The sequence below is a fragment of the Macaca thibetana genome, chromosome 5 (genome assembly GCF_024542745.1).
Source record: "Macaca thibetana thibetana isolate TM-01 chromosome 5, ASM2454274v1, whole genome shotgun sequence".
NCBI classification, from domain to species: domain Eukaryota; kingdom Metazoa; phylum Chordata; class Mammalia; order Primates; family Cercopithecidae; genus Macaca; species Macaca thibetana.
The window spans coordinates 38,842,752-38,867,761 of record NC_065582.1 but is presented as its reverse complement, the minus strand read 5'-3'; the positions used below and the strand labels follow the sequence as shown (position 1 = coordinate 38,867,761).

Here is a 25,010-nt window from a genome sequence, read left to right as displayed (position 1 = left end):
TTCAAAAGCTAGCAGAAGGCAAGAAATAACTAAGATCAGAGCAGAACTGAAGGAGATAGAGACACAAAAAACCCTCCAAAAAAATCAATGAATCCAGGAGCTACTTTTTTGAAAAGATCACCAAAATTGATAGACCGCTAGCAAGACTAATAAAGAAGAAAAGACAGAAGAATAAAATACATGCAATAAAAAATGATAAAGGGGATATCACCACCGACCCCACAGAAATACAAACTACCATCAGAGAATACTATAAACACCTCTACGCAAATAAACTAGAAAACCTAGAAGAAATGGATAATTTCCTGGACACTTACACTCTCCCAAGACTAAACCAGGAAGAAGTTGAATCCCTGAATAGACCAATAGCAGGCTCTGAAATTGAGGCAATAATTAATAGCCTACCGACCAAAAAAAGTCCAGGACCAGACGGATTCACAGCCGAATTCTACCAGAGGTACAAAGAGGAGCTGGTACCATTCCTTCTGAAACTATTCCAATCAATAGAAAAAGAGGGAATCTTCCCTAACTCATTTTATGAGGCCAACATCATCCTGATACCAAAGCCTGGCAGAGACACAACAAAAAAAGAGAATTAGACCAATATCCCTGATGAACATCGATGCAAATTTCCTCAATAAAATACTGGCAAAGTGAATCCAGCAGCACATCAAAAAGCTTATCCACCATGATCAAGTGGGCTTCATCCCTGGGATGCAAGGCTGGTTCAATATATGCAAATCAATAAACGTAATCCAGCATATAAACAGAACCAAAGACAAAAACCACATGATTATATCAATAGATGCAGAAAAGGCCTTTGACAAAATTCAACAGCCCTTCATGCTAAAAACTCTCAATAAATTCGGTACTGATGGAACGTATCTCAAAATAGTAAGAGCTATTTATGAAAAACCCACAGCCAATATCATACTGAATGGGCAAAAACTGGAAGCATTCCCTTTGAAAACTGGCACAAGACAGGGATGCCATCTCTCACCATTCCTATTCAACATAGTGTTGGAAGTTCTGGCTAGGGCAATCAGGCAAGAGAAAGAAATAAAGGGTATTCAGTTAGGAAAAGAAGAAGTCAAATTGTCCCTGTTTGCAGATGACATGATTGTATATTTAGAAAACCCCATTGTCTCAGTCCCAAATCTCCTTAAGCCGATAAGCAACTTCAGCAAAGTCTCAAGATACAAAATCAATGTGCAAAAATCACAAGCATTCTTATACACCAGTAACAGACAAACAGAGAGCCAAATCATGAATGAACTCCCATTCACAAGTGCTTCAAAGAGAATAAAATACCTAGGAATCCAACTTACAAGAGACGTAAAGGACCTTTCAAGGAGAACTACAGACCACTGCTCAGTGAAATAAAAGAGGACACAAACAAATGGAAGAACATACCATGCTCATGAATAGGAAGAATCAATATTGTGAAAATGGCCATACTGCCCAAGGTAATTTATAGATTCAATGCCATCCCCATTAAGCTACCAATGACTTTCTTCACAGAATTGGAGAAAACTGCTTTAAAGTTCATATGGAACCAAAAAAGAGCCCGCATTGCCAAGACAATTCTAAGCCAAAGAACAAAGCTGGAGGCATCATGCTACCTGACTTCAAACTATACTACAAGGCTACAGTAACCAAAACAGCATGGTACTGGTACCAAAACAGAGATACAGACCAATGGAATAGAACAGAGCCCTCAGAAATAATACCACACATCTACAGCCATCTGATCTTTGACAAACCTGACAAAAACAAGAAATGGGGAAAGGATTCCCTATTTAATAAATGGTGCTGGGAAAATTGGCTAGCCATAAGTAGAAAGCTGAAATTGGATCCTTTCCTTATTCCTTATACGAAAATTAATTCAAGATGGATTAGAGGCTTACATGTTAGAACTAAAACCATAAAAACCCTAGAAGAAAATCTAGGTAATACTATTCAGGACATAGGCATGGGCAAGGACTTCACGTCTAAAATACCAAAAGCAACGGCAACAAAGGCCAAAATTGACAAACGGGATCTAATTAAACTAAAGAGCCTCTGCACAGCAAAAGAAACTACCATCAGAGTGAACAGGCAACCTACAGAATGGGAGAAAATTTTTGCAATCTACCCATCTGTCAAAGGGCTAATATCCAGAACCTATAAAGAACTCAATCAAATTTACAAGAAAAAAAACAAACAACCCCATCGAAAAGTGGACAAATGATATGAACAGACACTTCTCAAAAGAAGACATTCATGCAGCCAACAGACACATGAAAAAATGCTCATCATCACTCTCCATCAGAGAAATGCAAATCAAAACCACAATGAGATACCATCTCACACCAGTTACAATGGCAATCATTAAAAAATCAGGAAACAACAAGTGCTGGAGAGGATGTGGAGAAATAGGAACACTTGCACACTGTTGGTGGGACTGTAAACTAGTTCAACCATTGTGGAAAACAGTGTGGCGATTCCTCAAGGATCTAGAACTAGAAATACCATTTGATCCAGCCATCCCATTACTGGGGATATACCCAAAGGATTATAAGTCATGCTGCTGTAAAGACACATGCGCACGTATATTTATTGCGGCACTATTGACAGTAGCAAAGACTTGGAATCAACCCAAATGTCCATCAGTGACAGACTGGATTAAGAAAATGTGGCGCATATACACCATGGAATACTATGCAGCCATAAAAAAGAATGAGTTCATGTCCTTTGTAGGGACATGGATGCAGCTGGAAACCATCATTCTCAGCAAACTACCGCAAGAACAGAAAACCAAATACCGCATGTTCTCACTCATAGGTGGGAACTGAACAATGAGATCACTTGGACACAGGAAGGGGAACATCACACACCGGGTCCTATTGTGGGGAGGGGAGAGGAGGGAGGGATAGCATTAGGAGATATACCTAATGTAAATGATGAGTTAATGGGTGCAGCACACCAACATGGCACATGTATACATATGTAACAAACCTGCACGTTGTGCACGTGTATCCTAGAACTTAAAGTATAATTTAAAAAAAAAAGAAAGAAACTGTGATACTACTGGAATACTACTCAGCCATTAAAAGGAATGAATTAACAGCATTTGCAGTGACCTGGATAAGACTAGAAACTATTATTCTAAGTGAAGTAACTTAGGAATGGAAAACCAAACATTGTATGTTCTCACTGATACGTGGGAGCTAAGCTGTGAGAACGCAAAGGAATAAGAAAGATACAACGGACTTCGGGGACTTGGGGTAAGAGTGGGAGGGGGGCGAGAGATAAAAGACTACAAATATGGTGCGGTGTATACTGCTCAAGTGATGGGTGCACCAAAATCTCACAAATTCACCACTAAAGAACTTACTCATGTAATCAAATACCACCTATACCCCAATAACTTATGGAAAAATAAAATTAAAAAAATAAAAATAAACATTTCAAAAAAAAGGTACTTCAAAAACACTAAAATATTTTAACCTCATAATCACCCTATGGGATGGTATTATTATTATTATCCCCAGTTTACAGAAAAAGAATCTGACGCAGGGAACATTCCCAAAGTCATATCGGTAATAACTGTCAAGGTCAGGATCAGAACTCAATCTGCTCCAGAGTCCATCCTTTTAAACAACTATACAGATGCTCCTCAACTTATGATAGGGTTACATCCTGATAAACCCACAGTAAGTAGAAAATAATGTAAATCAAAAGTATGTTTTCAACCCAAAATACTGTCAACTTAAGATGGGTTTAGCTGGAGGTAGCCCCATCCTAAGTCAAGGAGCATACGGAATGCATATCACTTTCACACCATCGTAAAGTCAAAGAAAAAAAAAACTGTACTTTCACCATTAAAATAGAGACCAAAACCTTTAACATGGACTATAAGATACTTTATCTACCTCTTTAGCCTCATTTTGCTTCTTACTCTCCCCTTCTCCCTGCACTCCATCCTTTTTTCTCAGTCTTCTTCCCACAACAAGGCCTCAGCAAAAGCTATTCCTTAAGCTTAAAATGTTCTCAAAGGGGCTCCTCTACTCCCCTCTTAACCAAGTCAACCTTACCCAGCCTTTAGAGCTCATGTTAACAGTCACTTCCTCAGGGTAGCCTTCCTTGAAATTGAGAGTGGATTAAACTTCCCTATCATATTTCGTTCTACAATATACCTTTACTGCATAGCATATAAATATATGTATACACATAGCATATACATACAAAAGCTGCAACGCTGAGTTTATTTGATTAATGTTTCTTTGGTCCACAAGTCTCTAATACTGAAACAATCAGCAATAAAAATGAAAAATCTCATTTGCAGTTACAAGGATAAACAAAAGATAATCAGACATACCATGTCATTTTAATCTGTTTATAAGCAAATAAGAAAAGTGCAGGGCATTCCTCCTTGTTAAAAGTTTAAAAGTTCAAAACAGGGTCAAACTACAAATGAAATCACTGGTTTGCCTTCATCGTATTTTCATAGATGATATAAATTATAATTACTAACTGTGTAAAAGAGTTTGGCAACCTTTCACCTAAATATTAAGTGGAAAGCTTCATTCTTAAGTGAACAAGAAATTTTCAATTAATCATACTGCTCAATTATAAAAGCATAATAACAAGTAACTACAATCAGTGATTTTTTTAAAATAAATTCCAAAGTAAAATAACCAAAAATAACTTTGCAGTTAAAAATAAAAATACAGTATTGTAGCATGTCCATCTAGAAACATCATTCCTCCAAATTTCCTTTCCTATAAATCAGTCAACAAAAGAACACATTAAGATAAGCACTTTACTTGACAGACATTGCTGGGGGAGTATATACTGTACTGGGAAAGCCTTTCAGAAAAAAACTTAGGCCAGGCACAGTGGCTCACATCTGTAATCTCAACACTTTCGGAGGCCAAGGTGGAGGGATCGCTTGAGCCTAGGGGTTTAAGATCAGCCTGGGCAACATGGCAAAACTCCATCTCTACAAAACAATACAAAAATTAGCCAAGAATGGTGACAAGTGCCTGTGGTCCCAGCTATTTGGAAGGCTGAGGTGGGAGGAGTCCTTGACTTAGGACGCAGAGGTTTCAGGGAGCCGAGATAGCACCACTGCACTCCAACCTGGGTAACAGAGCAAGACTCTGTCTGAGAAAGAAAAAGAAAGAGAAAAGGAAAAAGATGTAGTAGTCATATTTCAAGAGTCTGTAAAAACGTTCATGTCCACCAATGCACTATTTCCCCATGCAAAAATCTATGCTAAAGTAATCATCACAAAGGCAGAGATTTAGATACAGAGAGTTTTTCACTGCACTGCTATGACAGCAAAAGATAGAAATAATATGCCTAATATTAAATAACTAAATAAATATAATGAATATCTGAGCAAGGCCTTGCTCTCATTTTATAAATAGTTCATTATTTTTTCCCTTTATCATCTAAACCTATTCTCATTCTCCTCCCGCTCCCCATAGGCCGCTATATTAACATGTTTAATCTTTTATATGTAGATTATTCCTTCAAAAATGTTTTTTGGGGCTGAGTGTGGTGGCTCACACCTGTAATCCTAGCGCTTTGGGAGGACTGCTTGAGCTCAGGAGTTTGAGACCAGTCTGGACAACATGGCGAAACCCAGTCTCTAAAAGAAATGCAAAAATTAGCCCAGCATGGTGGTGCACATCCATGGTCCCAGCTACTTCGGAGGCTGAGATGGCAGGATCTCTTGAGCCCAGGAAGCTGAGGATGCAGTGAGCCATGATCACACCACTGCACTCTAGTCTGGGTGAGAGTGAGACCCTGTCTTAAAAAAAAAAAAAAAAAAAAAAAAAAAAAAAAGTTTTTTGTGTGCTTATACTTATCATCGCTTTCTTCCTATATATTTTACATCTATTCCTATTACTCCATGCACTGATTCTGTTATAGAACAATCTATTCTGTGCCTTTTGTACATTTTACCAATCCACTCTCTTAATGATGACCATCCATGTTAACATTCACTGCCATCAAAAATAATACTTCAGTGAACATCCTCGTGTATTTTATGGATCTATGTGAGAAGTTCTTGGAACATGCACTAAGTAGTGAATTACTAAATCACTGGATACAGTATAATGAACATGACTAAGTAGTACTAGACTCATCTTGAGGTTGCCTCCACTAGCGTTGATTCTAACGAAAAGCATACCAAGTATAAAATAACTCTGTATCCCAAACTATACTTGCCATTTTCCAACTTTAAAATTCTTGAGAAACTACAGATGGAAGGTGACATATCAATACTGTTTTAATGTGAATGTCTCTAATTATTAATGATTTTGTGTTAACCTGATTGTGTGGTTTCTACCTCTGTAAATAAATATTAGTTCATGTTATTTGCTATTTTCTTACCTATAATTTTCTATGCTTATGAATATAATAAAAATATGTTACATATTCAGAATAAATAATGTGAATATAAATAAAAACCAAAATTAAATATATACTTTCTCTTCTGGACACGACACAGTAACATGACCTGGACGCACCAACCTAGCATAAACAACTAGAAAAGTGGGCAAAATGTATCAAACAAAAACAGTTTTCAGTATGGAGGAAGAGGTAGTTCAAGACTGTGATCCCTGAGAAAACAAACAAAATGACTTTAAACCTGGTGTCAATTTCCATATCATTGCACAGGGAAACCAAACAAAACTTGAAAGTCTCAGTGAGTTGGAAAGAAAGTGGAGTCCACAGTGGATAGAAGTTTCAGAGCAGAATACTATGGAGGAAAGAACTGAACAGAGAAGTCCCAGAAATCTGCACTGACTCTTTGGCTTAATGCCAGACTGATCATGCTTACGATAAAACTCAACATGGTGGGGCTAAGATAGTAAGAGCTTCAAGTTAAAGAATTCCCAAAACTAATACAGAGCTAGGAATTGTTGAGACCCTACTAGACACTTTGGAGAGACCACAGTCTTGCTACCTCCTGTCCTATGTCTGCGACTTAAGAGTTACTCAATAGAGACTCTGTAAGAGACGTGCCTGAATAGTAAGGCTAAACTAGCCCTAGCATAACAGCCACTCTAAACCTTACTGGGGAAAAAAAAAAAAAAAAAAAACCTTTAAACTAGTTTTAAAGGATAAAGTTGATCCCACAAATAACTTTGATCCACAAATAACTTATCTGCCTGCAAAACCAGTCTAACAATCATAAAAGGAATATGACAAAATCCAGCTCTCAGCAACATAAAATTTGCTGTCTGATATGCTGTAGAAATTCAGTAGCCATAAGCAGCAGAAAAATGTGACCTACATAAAGAAGCAAAATCAATGAGTAAACTGACCTAGAAAATGACATTCTAGAATGAAAAAATAAGAGCATTACAGCAACTATTAATATACTAAATATTTTCAAGGATTTAAAAGAATTAAATAAGGAAAAAAATGGAAAATATTTAAAAGAACCAAATAGAATTTACAGAAAGAGGCCAGGCACGGTGGCTCACGCCTGTAATCCCAGCACTTTGGGAGGCCAAGACGGGAGGATCACAGGGTCAGGAGTTCAAGAACATCCTGGTCAACATGGTGAAACCCCGTCTCTACTAAAAATAGAAAAGTCAGCCAGGTGTCATGGCGTGCACCTGTAATCCCAGCTACTCAGGAGGCTGACGCAGGAGAATCACTTGAACCCAGGAGGTGGAGGTTGCAGTGAGCTAAGATCACACCACTGCACTCTAGCCTGGCAACAGAGCAAGATTCCATCTCAGAAAAAAAAAAAAAGAATTTACAGAAAGAAAAATACACTATCTGAAATTTCAGTGGATGGAATTAACACACTGCGAAGAAAAGATCAGTTAACTTGAAAGTAGAGCAATAAAAACAATTTAAAATAAAGCACAAAAACACTAAAAAAAGAGTTAACAGATCTCAGTAACCTGTGAGACAATATCAAGAGGTCTAATATATCTGTAATTGGAGTCCCAGAAAAGATGGGAAGGGGGGACAAGAAGACAGTATTTGAAGAAACAATGACTAAAATGTTTCCAAATTTTATGACAATTGCCTTACACACTCACAGATGCAAAAACTCTATGAACACAAGATAAGCTAGAACCAGAAATATAATCAAATTCAATGACAATCAGTAATAAAACTCTAACATTAAACACATTAAACTGGAGTTTGAGAGAAATATGCTAAAGAATCTAAATTTTAACATAACGAAAAAGAGTAATTATAGGGCACAATTTTAGATACATTTAATAAAAGCTAGATTAAGGATCAGCTGACTGAGCTGTTGCTGTGGGCAATGTAAAGGGCACTAAAATAAGCCTGGAAATGCAACAAAAATGGAGAAAATATTTACTACTCCTCCTCAACAGGACAGATAACTATATGGTTGAAGAAACAGTTTGATAAGGCACCTGGGGTTCAAAATAAGTTCACCCCCAACACTACCCATTGCAAATGACTCCTAAGTTGCATCTCAAGAGGGTAGATCCAATTAACTGCAGAGGTTTTGTTCACAGAGTGAGTTACTCAAGTTTAAGGGACTCAGATAAAACTAGATCAAAAAGAAGAAAAGGTATGTACTATTACCTAATACTTTTCTTTTTCTACATTTATCTTCCTTTCTAATAAATATTGAATGTACATTTAAAGAACAACAATTGGAAGAAGAATTATCAGTTTGCCTGAAACACCATTATCTTAGTGCATACTTTTAGGGTCCAAGTATGGCAAAAGTAGCCATAGGGATCTCAATGCTATTTTAATTAATCTATTCAATTTGACAATTATCCCATGTATAATAATATCAGTTACTTTACAAGCTACTAATGTGTTTGGGAGGGGGATACTTTAAAATACCAAAGAGTACTTAAGTTTTTTTACCCATTGTCCTTTATCTCCTTGAAGTTTACTGAAGAAAAGCTTTAGCTCGCGAACTGTCAAATTATAGCTAGCCAGCACTCCCAACATGTCAACTAAAAGATCTGGAAACAAAAGAAAACAATAAAATAACTCAGCTAGTTATATTTCTAGAATATTTAAAATAAACAGTGCTTATTTAAGGGCTTGGACACTAAAGTTCTAGGTGCATGGTACATGCTCAAATATTTCTTAAATATTGCTAAATGGAATAAGAAAAATATGTATTTAAAAATTAAACTTTATTTCTTTGCATACATTGTACTATAGAAAAAAATCATACCTGCTATCATATTGTCAACTTTTTCAATTTTCCCAAGCACTTTTTCAACAAGGCCTACTTCAGTGCAGACTTGAAGATTCCGTATGCTTTTCTTCAGAATAGCTGTAAACATGCTCCAGACTTCTGCTTGGCAAGTAATGTCACATTTTTCCAGTAGGTCCACCATGCAGTTGATACTCTCACCTTCTTGGATAATGAAATTCATTTCCAAATCAAACTGTCCTCCTACCAACTTCCAAGGGAAAAAAAAAAGTAAAAGCATTAGTATCCTCAATATCACTACAGCAGGTTCCTAAACATTAGATTAACAATAACTACTCACATTCTTCCTCCAAAACAAAATGTTCATTAAAAAAAAAACACACACACACACACACACAGCTCAAAAAACTGAAGTTTCTGAAGTAATCTCCAAATTTAGACAGTAAAGTCAAGTAAGAGAATATAAACATAAAAATATTTTTCAACAAAAACAAATATAGGATGTCTTAGGTAAATTGTTATCTACTAACCTGTTACCAATAAGGATCTAAATCAGCTCTACAATTGCTTCTCATTCAGTATTTCGTTTATGAAGTATCAAATCTGTGAACTACACTGAATAATCTAAAGGTCCTTTGTTAACCAAACAAGTAATGAGCTCATGGTAAAACTGAAAAGCTGAAAAAGGCTCAGAATGATCACACATTGGAGTTTATATTAGTCAAATTTTTGGTTTATTAAGCCTATTCATTTTACCTCTCTTCTTTTCTGTCAATAATCAGTATAACTTACATATAATTAGTCACACATCCAAAGTCAGTAATCAAGAAAATGTATTTCACTGATATTACTATGAGAACGCTATAGCTATACCGGCCTTGTCATCTCATCCACAGCCTCCCCACACAAAGGAAAGGTTTGTACATTTTAAATAAATCCTAATTACGTAAAGGAATTAAAATACTTTTGGAATTACCTTTGTAGAGTTATCTCACTTAACTAGATTTTTTAAATAAATTTTTTAAATTTAAAAATACCTACATTTAAGGTATACGATAATACAATCAACTAGATTTTTTAAAGATCTCTGTCAGAAATAGTTACACACATGATTCACCTACACTTTTTTCTTTCTGAATACTTCTCGGTTTTTCATTACGCATTTCTAAACTGCATACCCAAAAGGTATGCAAGAAGAAAGTGAACTTTAAAAAACAAATCCGGCAGGGAGTGGTGGCTCATGCCTGTAATTCCAGCACTTTGGGAGGCCAAGGCGCATGGAGCACGAGGTCAGGAGATCAAGATTATCCTGGCTAACACCGTGAAACCCCGTCTCTACTAAAAAACTACAAAAAATGGCCAGGCGCAGTGGCTCATGCCTGTAATCCCAGTACTTTGGGAGGCCAAGGCAGGCAAATCACCTGAGGTCAGGAGTTCAAGACCAGTCTGGCCAACATGGTGAAACCCCGTCTCTACTGAAAAAAAACAAAAATTAGCCAGGCGTGGTAGCATGCGCCTGTAATCCCAGCTACTTAGGAGGCTGAAGCCAGGAGAATCACTTGAACCCGAGCAGCGGAGATTGCAGTGAGCTGAGATCATGCCACTGCACTCCAGCCCGGGCAACAGAGTGAGACTCCGTCTCAAAAAAAAGAAAAAAAAAATACAAAAACTTAGCCAGGCATGGTGGCATGTGCCTGTAGTCCCAGTTACTTGGGAGGCTGAGGCAGGAGAATCACTTAAACCTGGGAGACAGAGATTGCAATGAGCCGAGATCACGCCATTGAGCTTCAGTCTGGGCAACAGACCAAGACTCCGTCTTAAAAAAAAAAAAAAAAAAAAAAAAAAAAATCCAATGGCTTATAAATAAAACAGACATGACCAAGTAGAGTTTAGTCCAGGAAAGCAAGGAAGGTTCAAAACTAGGAAATAAATTAAAATTCCTTTCAGCAGGATCAACAACATGTATCCCAGGTTTTCAACAAAAATAAAGACAGGCATGAGACTGAAAAAAATGGAAATGAACAATGTGAGGATCAGTACTTGCACGCAGAGAGACAAGAACTCCTGGCAAGCACAGTGATGAAGACATTTCATCTTTCTCAGAAAGCTCTGGCAGAGATTTCAGTGTACAATGCTTTGTATTATCACTACCAAGCAGTGTTAGGAGATGATAGCTGGGATTCTACTAAAACAGTCTCTCCTTGTCATGGAGTCAATTCTCCTAGTTACATGGCCCTAGCTTAAAAGTATACGTGCCTGGTTACCTATTTCTCCTGGATAAATGCTATAAGCTATCCATTATACTATGAAATATTCCATTCTACTTAAACTGGTTGAATTAGATTATATTGTCCATAAACATATTGCTTGTAAATTTTTAAAATACATAATTCAAATAAGAACTTTAATATAGCTGTTTTGGTTTTGTTTGTATTATTTCCTTGTCTGTAACTTTTTATTCTGAAATAATTTCAAGCATTCAAAAAAAGTACAGAATTCCTTTATACTCTTCATTCAGCTTCCCCAATGTATATATATTACATAATCATAGTATAATCATTTAAACCAGGAAATTAACATTTACAATACCATTAACCAATCTACAGACATCACTCATAAAAATGTTTAAAAAAGGCCGGGCGTGGTGGCTCAAGCCTGTAATCCCAGCACTTTGGGAGGCCGAGGCGGCAGGCACGAGGTCAGGAGATCAAGACCATCCTGGCTAACATGGTGAAACCCCGTCTCTACTAAAAAATACAAAAAACTAGCCGGGCGAGGTGGCGGGCGCCTATAGTCCCAGCTACTTGGGAGGCTGAGGCAGGAGAACGGCATAAACCCGGGAGGCAGAACTTGCAGTGAGCTGAGATCTGGCCACTGCACTCCAGCCTGGGCGACAGAGCAAGACTCCATCTCAAAAAAAAAAAAAAAATGTTTAAAAAAAGGTATTTATACGAATAAGGTGCTTATTACTAACAATGCCTGGCTGGTGGTGGTGGTTATTGTTATTATAAATTTTATAATTTTATAATTACATAGCTATATTATATGATAAAAGTGATCTAAATAGAACAAAGATCATTTAATCAAAAGATTAGTGGCTGGGCAAGGTGGTTCACACCTAAAATCCCAAAACTTTGGGAGGCTAAGACAGGAGGATCACTTGAGACCTAGAATTTGAGACCAGTCTGGCAACACAGCCAGACTCTGTCTCCATAATCAAAAAAAAAAAAAAAATACCCGGGCATGGTGGTGGGTACCTGTAGCCCTACTACTCCGGAGGCTGAGGTGGGAAGATTGTTTGAGCCCAGGAGTTCAAAACTACAGTGAGCTATGATCACACTACTGCACTCCAGCCTGGATGACAGTGCAAGACTCTGCCTCAAAAAAAAAAAAAAGTTTAGGGACAGCTATATTCAAATATCTGGGGGGGGGGGGAATCAATCAATCCATCCCTCATACCATAAAAAAAATTCCAAATGAGTCTAAGATTTAAATGTAAAACGGAAGTCATAAAATGAGTCTAAAATAAAAGTCATAAAAGCACTAAATGGGTTAGGTGTGGTGGCTCATGCCTGTAATCCCGGCACTTCTGGGAGGCCAAGGTGGGAGAGTCTTGTGAGTCCAGGACTTCAAGGCTACAGTGAGCTATGATCACGCCACTGAACTCTAGCCTAGGTGACAGAGCAGGACATGTTTCTAAAAATAAAAATTAATTAAATAAAAGCACTGAATGAAATAATACAAAAAACATTTTATCACTTCAAGTGGTAAACATTTTTCTAACTAAGAGTTTTTAAGACTTCTGGACTTCCTATTAACATATTTAACTATATAATAATTAGAAATTCTATATGCAAAAAAACATAAAATCAAAAAGAAAACACTTAGAAAAATCATTTCAACCCACATCATTACATAAGTACAAATAGCTTCCTGAAAAACATTTTTTAAAAGAAAATTTATCTGCTTGTGGGAACTAGGGTGCTAAAAAAAAAAAAAAAAAGAAAGAAAAGAAAATTTAGGCAAAGGCAATGAACAAAAAGGGAAATAAAAGTGGCACTAAAACATGAAACCCAACTTTGCTTACAAAATGAATGAATATTAAAACTACACTAATATACCAGTTTTACATATTTGACAAATTCCAAATCTCTAACAACATATAAAAATAATACATAGTATGTGCAAGAACATGAGGAAACAGGTACTGTCATACATCACTGTTGTTGAGGAAACAGGTACAATAGGACTTATTAAGAGCAATTTGGGGCTGGGTACGATGGCGCACACCTGTAATCCCAGCACTTTGGGAGGCCAAGGCAAGTGGATCCCTTGAGCGCAGGAGTTCAAGACAAGCCTGGGCAACATAGCAAAACCCCGTCTCTACTAAAAATATAAAAATTAGCCAGGTGTGGTGGCAGGCGCCTGTAGCCCCATCTACTTGGAAGGCTGAGGCACAAGAATCGCTTGAACCCAGGAGGCAGAGGTTGCAGTGAGCCAAGACCACATCACTGCACTCTACTGGGTGACAGAGTGAGACCATGTCCAAAAAAAAAAAAAAGATAAACAAAAAAACAGCAATTTGGTAATATCTATCAAAAATTTTTATTTTTCAAACATCAATCAAACAGCTAGAAATTTATATTATAGACACATTTAGATCATGATGTTAGATACAAGAACTTCATTGTATTGAATTTTTAAAAATTACAAGATAAAGGTTAATGACGGCCTGGCGTGATGAATCACACCTGTAATCCCAGCACTCTGGGAAGCCAAGGTGGGTGGATCACTTGAGGTCAGGAGCTCAAGACCAGCCTGGCCAACATGGTGAAACCCCGCCTCTACTAAAAATACAAAAATCAGCCAGGCATGGAGGCACATGCTGTAATCCCAACTACTTGGGAGGCTGAGGCACAAGAATTGCTTGATCCCAGGAGGTGGAGGTTGCAGTGAGTCGCCTGGGCAACAGAGTAAGACTCTGTCTCAAAAAAAAAAAAAAAAGTTAATGAAGTTGCACATAACTATATAATGAAATATGATGTACATACAGAAAAGAATGAGGCCACTCCATATGATAGGAAAAGATCTCTAAGATACTTTAAGTGAGAAAATTAAGGTGGAGAAAAGTGTGAACAGTAGGCTACGATTTGAGTGTAAATCGTTTACACATAGACCTACGCATGTGCTAAATATGTCTAAGAATGAACTAAATATTGATTGTCTCTGGAAAAGATCTATTGCATAGAAGGCAAAAAAAAAAGATTTTAGTACATACACTTTTGAACAATTTGAATTTTGTGCCATGAACACATATTACTTATTTCAAAAAAACAATTTAAAAAGAAGCCAATGCAGCCAGGCATGGTGGCTTATGCCTGTAATCCCAGCACTTTGGGAAACCGAGAGAGCAGATCAGTTGCACTTAGAGTTCAAGACCAGCCTGGGGTCTTGAACCAACATGGCAAGACCCCATCTCTACCAAAAATAAAACAAAAAATTAGCTGGGTATGGTGGCATATGCCTATAGTCCCAGCTGCTTGGAGGCTAAGGTGGGAGGATGGCTTGAGTCCGAGAGGCAGAGGTTGCAGCAACCCAAGATTGTGCCACTGCACTCCAGCCTGGGCGACAGGGCGAGACCCTGTCTCAAAAAAAAAAAAAAGCAAATGGACAAAACACCACTGATGCGAGCTGCAGAGCTTATGAAATCATCATAAATACAAATGATATGAATACAAAAGTTTGGGATTTCTCAAGTAACCTATTTCTAACAAATTACTCACTGAGTCAAAAATAATTCAGCAAATGTAACAATGACATTGCGGAAGCATTATTCAAATATTTAACAACTGGCACAGTGCAGGCATCATGCAATCAGAACACATATGAAACCTATCAAGATGGGCTCAAGCTGTAAAAATCTCATACTTACATACTGAGGCACACTGGCTAAATAATGGCCTTCATAGAACATACGTTAATTAAAAAAAATTAGAGATACAACACATCTACAGAAAACAATCACAAAATACAAACCTCTAATATATAATAAATTTATAAACTCATTCAACACTCTTTTACTGAATGCCTACAATATGCCAGGCCCTGAGGAAATAGTATAACAGTGATCAATACGACAGAAATAGCCTACCCGTATTTGTAAGAATCAATACCGTGTCTTATATCCTACAGAAATCTTTTTTAATTGCTTATTTAGAAAATGGCTGGGTGCGGTGGCTCACACCTGTAATCCCAGCACTTTGGGAGGCCAAGGTGGGTGGATCACCTGAGGTCAGCAGTTCGAGACCAGCCTGGACAACATGGTGAAACCCCAGCTCCATTAAAAATACAGAAACTAGCCAGGCGTGGTGTTCCATGCCTGTGGTTCCAGCTACTCAGGAGGCTGAGGCAGGAGAATCGCTTGAACCCAGGAGGCGAAGGTTGCAGTAAGTTGAGACTGACCCATGGCACTCCAGTCTGGGTGACAAAGCAAGACCATCTCACAAAAAAAAAAGAAAGAAAAGAAAATACTAGACTTCCAGTTTCTAAACTGGAAATCTCTTTCTCCATGAAAATATATAGGAATGACACCAAGTAGTAACTTCAGTACAAAATGTCATTTTTGTATGAATATAAAATATATAACATTCATAAGTTTTCCTAAATACCTACAATATCTAATAGAAAATACAATGGAGTGTTAAAACAACATTTGTGATACCAACCATAAGTGTAAAAGTATCTAGGAGTGAATTAAAACATACACATGACTTGAAAGTAAAAAATTTTTTTTCCACTTTTGATAAATGAACAGACTTGTTTCTGGATGGGAATATTAAATCAGTTCAAGTTGTTAACTTTTCACAAATTAATCTATAAATTCAGCACATTACCATTAAAATTCCAATATGATTTTTTTTTCCTGAAACTTATAGTGATTCTAATTTCTATTTGGGAATTAAATATATGAAAAAAGTGAAGGGAAATTCTATACAAAAAGAATACTAGAATCATCAAACAAATGGTATAACATAATTATTAAAACTGTATAGTACTAGACAGAAAACAATCTAATTAAAATAAAAGGTTGATACAAATAAATTCAATACAGAATTAGAGTGTCATCTGAAGCATTAAATAGAGCTATGAAATTTTCATTTTAAAAAATTAAGACTGAATCCTTATCTTACGATATATGCCAAAATAAATTCCAGATAACTTAAGACATCAAAAGTTAAATTAGAAGCCATAAAATATAAGAAATTCTCAAAGAACACAAAAATCATTAAGCTGTAGAAATAAAAAGTGGTACAGAAATAAAGTATTTTCAATTTGGTGAAAAAAATTTTTAGGAAGACATGAACAGTCAATTCACAAAAAAATCCAAATGACACATGCAAAAAAAAAAAAAATACTAAATAAATTTCACTTTGTTTGAAATTATTAAAGCTCAAAGTAGGTGAGAACAAGACTAAACAAATACTTTCATACACTCCTGTTGAAATATTTCCAGAAAGCAATATGATAATACTAATTAAACATAGAATTGTGTTAACTCAAGAAAATCTTGGCCGGGCGCGGTGGCTCAAGCCTGTAATCCCAGCACTTTGGGAGGCCGAGGCGGGTGGATCACGAGGTCAGGAGATCGAGACCATCCTGGCTAACATGGTGAAACCCCGTCTCTACTAAAAAAAATACAAAAAACTAGCCGGGCGTGGTGGCGGGCGCCTGTAGTCCCAGCTACTCGGAGGCTGAGGCGGGAGAATGGCGAACCCGGGAGGTGGAGCTTGCAGTGAGCCTAGATCGGGCCACTGCACTCTAGCCTGGGCCACACAGCGAGACTCCGTCTCAAAAAAAAAAAAAAGAAAAGAAAATCTTATATTAAATGTGGGTAATAACAATCAGCAGCAGATGCCAATGATTAAGAAAAATTAAGAAGAAAAATTCAAAACTGAGAAAATTAATTCCATGAACTTCAACCTGTAAATTTGGTAAAGATAATTTTTATAATCAATTTTCGCAGTAGAAAGGTCTGGTCCAGGTTCAAGAACACCAGTATTCTCTGGAAGATAATTTGAAAGAATCCACATAGAAGAATGTAAAATTAAGGAGTGACAGAATCTTCAGACACAAGAAAAACTTCTTGTGGAAAAGAATTTCAGTGATTCAGAAAGGTAGCAGAAAAACACAAAAATCTCTAAGGTCATATGAAACTAATAATTCCATAATACTATATATAATGATTATAATTTCAAAATAACTTTTTAGTGAAAGGAAAGCTCAAAGAGACAATATTTTATGAAAATCATCTAGATACAATAGTAAAAAAGATAAACTCTTCAACAGTATTTTCTAGAAGACAGGAAGTAAACCTTGTCCACTGAATACAATAAGGTACTTCTTATAACACCCACATACAACTGTACATCATTTAATATAAGGGAAACCAACCAATAGATCTGAAACAATTTGCTGCCAAGAAGATAATGTCTGAAGAGAGTTTTAATAGTGTGAAATTTTCTTGTAACAATTATATATCCTCCATGCAGATCTAAATTGGTCAAAAACCTCATTACAACTAACATAAGAGACCTTACCTTCACCTTAACATTACTCACATCAATCGTTCCTATAAGTAACCACCCTTTCAAGAAGCTATAGATTTTTGAAAGTAATTTCCAAACAAAGCCCCAAATATTTCACCAGCTTTTAAACTGAGATTATACTGTGAGAGCAATATCCAGACAGGTGTTTTAAATATTCCTCCGTTGCTTTAAATACTATAAAATATGCCTTTCAAGCAGAAAATTGATGGCAGAAATTTGTACATACAAATGTGTGGCATATTTGATATACTATATGTATGCATATCTATTATACCTAAAAAACATGCACAGGGTCTACAGTATGTCATGTTAACCCTTTCTAATAGTTATTTGAAGCTGATCAACCTTCAAATCACAAATTTGTTTCCAATGACAGGGATCATAATCCAGGTACAGGCATTGGCTAGTTATTATCTGAGCTGTAGTAATGGCGCTACACTACAAAATGTAATCTTCCCAAATGTCACAGTAAGTTATGAATATCTGAGCAGCCTAATGCACTTTACTAGCCATGAAATGTAAAAATGTAATCTTATTACCTTTTTTATGGTTGTATTTTTTTGAATAATGTAGCATGGAAAATGATGTATAGTCTTTTTCTACATTTTAGCATGATTTGGTCTCCTTTGCTGTATAGAACATTTTTCAAAACTCTCCATTTCAACATATTTTAGTCTTGGCCTGAACTTCATAAACAATTTTTATAGCAGCCTTCAGGGTGGCATAACATGCTTTCTATAGGTTATACTTTAATGTATAAGATTATAGAAATTTTAAAGCAACTTACTCAAAGAATTCAAATAAACCTTTATAAGTTTTGTATGAGGACTTTAATTGAGCATGATTATTTTTCTTCTCAACAGTTATACTAATAAAATATCTTAAGCTGACATTCGTCACTAATCTAAATTACTTGTATATTCGGAAAACAAAAGACCAAACAGAGATCAAAAATAATTATCTTCAAAAGATTAATACAACTGCAATACTGTGTGACTCACAGAAAATTCAAATACTTCAAAGTAAAGCTCTGTTTTCCCTGGACCACTCACTGGAAACTTGCTAAATTTTTCCTAAAAGATGGGGCAGGAGTATGGCATAGTTTGGAAAAAAAAAAAAAAAAAGAAAAGGACAGGGTGTAATCACAGCTTCTGACCCTAACTAGATACTTACTGTTTCTTGTGACCTGCCTATTACAACACGTGTAGTTAACACCTGTCTAAAAATGTCAAAATAGCTTTTTTCTCTGAACCTATTTATTTATAAAATTAACTAAGAGTAAGCTTATTTTATTTATCTGCATCCTTTAGAAACACATTCAGGGTTTAAAAGTGCCAATCTCAAGATATCCAGTTTTTTCCCAGGAATCCTTTCCTACGTGAATGTGACCTTGTATATGTTTACAGCCACTGGAATCTTACTAATAAGAAGTTGAGGGAAAATTACAAAGCTGTGACACAGACTGCACTGACTCCCAGGTTATATTTTCTTCTTCCATAATAATAAAGAGTTTCTAGTTTGGCACACGGAGCCCAGGAAAAAGATCTCACTCTCCAGCTTTTCTTGAATGGAAAGCATTCCTGATCAGCCACATGACCAAGTCCTGACCAACAGGCAGTAACACGTGCAACCTCTAGGTATTATTCTTTAAAGAAAGAAATCTGACTCCTTTTTCCAACTACACTCCTTTCTACTGCTTAAGATGCAGAATAGTGGCAAGAGCTACAGTAGCCATCTTGGAATCAAAGGTGTCTTATGTTGAAGATAAAAGAGCAAATCAGTCTATGGATCCTGACAATCACAGAACTGCCACACTAGCTCGCTACCCAGACTTTCACCTGAAGGACAAATACATTTCTATGTTGCAGAAACCACTGTTAATTTGGGCCTCTCTGTTCTATCAGTTAAAAGTCTATATTCTGACTAATATAGATGCTATTCACTGCATTTTCTCAGAAATTAAAAAATATATATTATCTATAACTATCTCAAATGACATATCCTTATGCCCCATTCTTACCCCATAGCAGGTGTTAGTTCACCAAAAGTGTCTTTTTTGACCTACTTTTGACAGTTGGTTATGTGCCCTGGTAAGTTCAGAAACCACAGAACAGCCTATTCCCCGACTATATTCTTACTGGATAGCTTCACATATGCTCTACACCACTGTGCCACTATGACACTTTGCCAAATGCCCTGTTACAGGTTGAATTGTGTCCCCCAAGAGGACATATGTTCAATTCTTAACCTCCAGTGCTTCAAAATGTGATCTTATTTGGAAACACAATTGCTACAGATATAATTAGTTAAGATGAGGTCATTGGGGGGGTCTTAATCCAATATGACTGTTACCCTTATAAAGAGGGAAAATTTGTGTTCAGACACATGTACACAGAGAAAATATCATGTTAAAATGAAGATAGAGATCACAGTGATACTTCTATAAGCCAAAGAATGTCAAAGATTGCCAGCAAACCACCAGAAGTCAGGAAAGAAACATGAAACAGATTCTCACAATTCTCAGAACAAACCCTGCCAACACACTTATCTTAGACTTCTAGCCCACAGAACTGAGGCAATAAATTTCCATTGTTTCAGCAACCTAATTTCTAGTACTTTATTACACAGCCCTAACAAACTAATACATCCCAACATCTCCCAGGGTTTATTTTTGATATTACCCACTAAATTCCCCAGTAAGCATTCTCAAGAACTCTTAGAAAAGCCAGACCATGACCCAGAGACTCTGTTCAGCTTATCTTCAGCCAGACCCTCCTACAACACTGTCCTCTCCTTACAGAAATAGGTTTGTGGAATGCAAACATACAGAGTGAAATAATAGACACTGGAGACTCCAAATAATGGAAAGGAGGTGAGGGTGAAATATCACCTATTGGGTATAATGTGCACTATTCAGGTGTTGGGTGCACTAACAGCCCAGATTTCACCATGACTCAATATATCAAGGTAACACACTGAATTTATACCCCTAAATCCATAAAAATAAAAACTTCAATGTCAAAAAAATAGGTTTGTGATTGGTACGCAGTTTTTCAAAAAAGAACAATATATTACTGAGGAATATATACATAGATAATAAACTTTAAAAAAAAAAAAAAAAAAAGCAAAGGAATGACTCACCCTAAAGTTAGCATTAAGGGCTGGGCATGGCGGCTCATGCCTGTAATCTCAGTACTTCGGGAGGCTGAGGCAGGAGGACTGTTTGAGCCCGGGAGTTCAAGACCAGGCTGGGCAACATAGCGAGATCTGGTCTCTTAAAAAAAAAAAAAAAAATAGCCTGGCAGGTGGCACATGCCAATAGTCCAAGCTACTCAGGAGGCTGAGGCAAAGGATTGCCTGAGCCCAGGAGTTCAAAGCTGCAGTGAGCTATGATCATGCCACAGCACCCTAGTCTGGGTGACAGGGCAAGATGCTTTCTAAAAAAAAAAAACAAAACAAAACAAAGTTAGAAGAAAGATAATTGTTTTAGCAAAGAAAAAGAGATTCCAAGTAAAAATATTGTTCTATTGTTAACCTGGTATTGGGTATATGCAGATACATTTTAATAGTCTTTAAGTACTTTTATACATTTTACACATATCTTTTTAAGTACTTTCTAAAACTTTTTAAGTACTCTTATATATTTTACACATATCTTTGTAAAATACAACCTATTTTGTATTTGCTATCTCCTTGCCTCTCTCTGCTATCTTTTGGAAATTTCCTCAGTGTTTCAGTTCCCATATTCTTTATTCAATTCTTTCTAATCTACTTTTCAATCTGTTAATTTCTTTTTATTTAAAAGCTCTATTTGTTGTTATTTTTCAAATCTGCTTAGTAATCTCTCTTTCCTACATAATCTTTTAACTGTCTTTTTTGTTTCCTTTCTTTCATGTCTTTTTGACATGAAAGGGCCTCTATATCATAATTTATTATAATTTTCTAAATTTTATATTTTGAAAGTCTTGAAGACTTAATCTTGCTTTCAGTTTATCTACTGACTCCTCATGCTTTGCTGCTTTTTTAATGTGTTTTTAAATTTTAGATTATAAATTTATTTTCAATGGGGCTTTATCTGAGAGAGACTCGTGCAGCCTGTGCCTCTCTAGCTTGAATTATGTATTCTGCTACCTGCCCTAGGGATGTCTTCAGCACGGAAAGACTTAAAAATACATACAAATATATATATATATATATATATATATGTATACATATATGTGTGTGTGTGTGTGTGTATATATATATATATATTTTTTTTTTTTTTGAGATGGAGTCTCACTCTGCTGCCAAGGCTGGAGTTCAGTGGCATCGGCTTACTGCAACCTCCACCTCCGGGGTCACGTGATTCTCCTGCCTCAGCCTCCCAAGTAGCTGGGATTACAGGCGCCCGCCAACACGCGCAGCTAATTTTTGTATTTTTAGTAGAGACAGGGTTTCGCCATCTTGCACAGGTTGGTCTCAAACTCCTGACCTTGTGATCCGCCCACCTTGGCCTCCCAAAATACTGGGATTACAGGCGTGAGCCACCGCACCCAGCCTTAAAAAATATTTTTTATTGTGAAATGTTTCACTGCACCCAGCTGCCAAGCTATTCTTAAACAAAATTTAATACTACAGATATTGTGGTAATATCATCCAGATTTTTTTTTTGGAAAGATCATATTTTCTTTTGGAACAAACATTTCTTATATAGTGACTGGGTGCAGTGGCTCATGCCTGTAATCCCAGCACTTTGGGAGGCAGAGGCAGGTGGATCACCTGAGGTCAGGAGTTCAAGACTGGCCAATATGGGGAAACCCCATCTCTACTAAAAATACAACAATTAGCCAGGTGTGGTGGCAGGCACCTGTAATCCCAGCTACTTGGGAGGCTGAGGCAGGAGAATCGCTTGAGCCTGGGAGGCGGCGGTTGCAGTGAGTGGAAATCAAGCCACTGCACTCCAGCCTGGGCAAGACTGTCTCAAAAAAAAAATTTTTTTCGTAGTAATATTTGTCTCTACTGGGATTTTAAATCTCTGCAGGTAAAGACAGTAAAATGTTTTTCTTGCAGGTAAAGAAAATTATGAGCTCGATACTATATAAAAGAAAAAGAGTAAGTTTAATCTGATTTACAGTTAAGTGTGAATATATAATGTCATGGAAACAAATATAAATTTTCATCATATCCCACCCAAAGAACTTCACACAAATATGAGTCCAAGATATTTCCTAATTATTAGGTACTGGAAATCAAATCTGCTGTTTTAGGACCCAATTTGAATTCTAAAATGTTTTCACCAAATACAACAATAAGGGTTGGGTAGACAAAATTTCAGCTCACTGTGGTTTTCCCTTGTCCCTTCTCTAAGACCATAATTGTAAAAATCTATGTCCATGTCCCAGGAAGCACAGAACATTTTGTCTCATATTAGAAACTTCTCATTTCAGAAAATTAGATTAAAGTTGGTATTCTCTTCAATTGCCTTCCCTCTTTCTTGCTTCTTTTAAAGAACCATACCTTAATGTTTTCTTAAGGTCCAACTCAAGAAATATCCCTCTGAGAATGATTTTGACCTTTCCAGCCTATAGTAAACTAGAATGACACATATCATATTACCAATACAATATAGTCATTTAATACTCTGAACTGAAAATATTCCCTTTGAAGTTTTTGTTCTCCTTCTATTTACTATATTCTGGGTCTTTCACTATTTCTTAGAATGCACAGAAGCCCTAGCAGTTTCAGTAATATTATCAATAAACTCACAATCATATAAGATTTCCATTTCTACTATTATAAGTAATCCTTACAAGAACTCTGTGAGTCATACAGATTAGTCAATTATCACATCTAGCTGATAAAGGAACAAAAAAAAAACAAATGTGTCCATTCACAGACAAGACTACAAATCAGACTATCTGACTGATAGTCTCATGTTTCCTTACACCTTCACTAATAATCTAATATTTAAGTTAGATTTTGTTTCTTTAGTGAGCTAAGAAAAGTATCTGAAAAATTTGTGAACTTTACTGTCTATACAAAAATTAGTCAAATATGTTACAGAAAATAAATTATACGTATCATCTTTATATTTATTTAAATCTCCAAATATACTACAAAATAGTCAAAATCTCCTCTCTGTTTATTGTACCCTTCTTAAGAGTTAGAAGTGTTCACAGAAAAATGGTATGTCTACAAAAGTGTTAAGAAAAAAGGTTCCATGATCAAATAAGTCTAATAAATAATGAATTAAACAATGGTAAAGAGATGTTTATATGATAGAATTACCAGAGCTTTAATATGCAACTGTGCAGTAGACATCTTGAAAGGAAGATATATAACCAATGCATGAACTTCCCAAAAGTTATTTCACAATGGAAACTCTTTTCCTTTTTATTTGATTTAGAGATAGGGTCTCACTATGTTGGCCAGGCTGGACTTGAACTTCTGTGCTCAAGCAATCCTCCTGCCTCAGCCTCCCAGGTTTCTATTTGAACAAGAGATTTTTTTCTTAAATAGCATTCTTCAACAGCTTTTTTAAGAAACATTTCATGATGCAATGTATTTATGTTCTTGAAGCTTATTATTGTAAGTTTCACCCAGATCCCTAAATCCATAAAAATAAAAGTGCTTAAAGTATTAGATAGGCAGCTGGATGAATAAGTATCACAGAATTAACTATGTTTTAAGCAAACATTTAGTAGGCCCTTCGGAAGGTTTTCAGGTAAGTAGTTTAACGCAATCTGTTTGTTTTTTCACAGATTTCCTTTTATGACTTATTGAAGTTAATAAGTAAACAAAAAAGACATCTTCAATTTACTTTAGGAAAAAAGAAAATATGAGCAAATAAAATCACACCAACCCCTCATCCCTTTCTGAACCAGTCAGTTCAAAAGTCAAAAAAGACAGATATCCTCCCACCTTAAATCATGGCTGGTCTGTGAGCCCGCAGAAGCAGTGTGTGACTTATGAAGTTAGGTCATTAGAGCTTCATGGCTCCCTTTACATCATTCATTCTGAGGAAAATCACTCACCACAAATGAAGATATTCAAGCAGCTCATTGAGAGGCTCACTTAGAGAAGAACAGTCCTCCAGCCACCAGCCAGCAGCAACTTGCCAGTCATGTAAGTAACCCTGGAATCAAGTCCTCTAGCCCCAGTTAAGTCTTTAGATTACTACAACTCCAGCCAACATTTTGAATGCAACCTCGTAACAGACACTGAGCCAAAACTATCCAGCCAACCTACTC

At 36.4% G+C, this 25,010-nt stretch overlaps 2 protein-coding genes across 8 annotated transcripts in view; one reads left to right on the top strand and one right to left on the bottom strand.

The window, feature by feature from the left end:
• The window catches only part of RPS3A (ribosomal protein S3A), a 1,130,248-nt gene that overhangs the window by 975,139 nt on the left and 130,099 nt on the right, over window positions 1-25,010 (top strand). The gene's annotated exons all lie outside the window — the stretch shown is intronic.
• LRBA (LPS responsive beige-like anchor protein) overlaps window positions 1-25,010 on the bottom strand; it is a 758,453-nt gene that overhangs the window by 682,942 nt on the left and 50,501 nt on the right. For all 3 annotated transcript variants that reach the window (XM_050791167.1, XM_050791166.1, XM_050791168.1), the window contains exons 3-4: window positions 9,194-9,425; window positions 8,875-8,975 (exon numbers count right to left, since the gene is read on the bottom strand). In XM_050791167.1, the coding sequence (XP_050647124.1) occupies window positions 8,875-8,975; window positions 9,194-9,425 (333 nt within the window). The remainder of the gene's footprint in view (window positions 1-8,874; window positions 8,976-9,193; window positions 9,426-25,010) is intronic.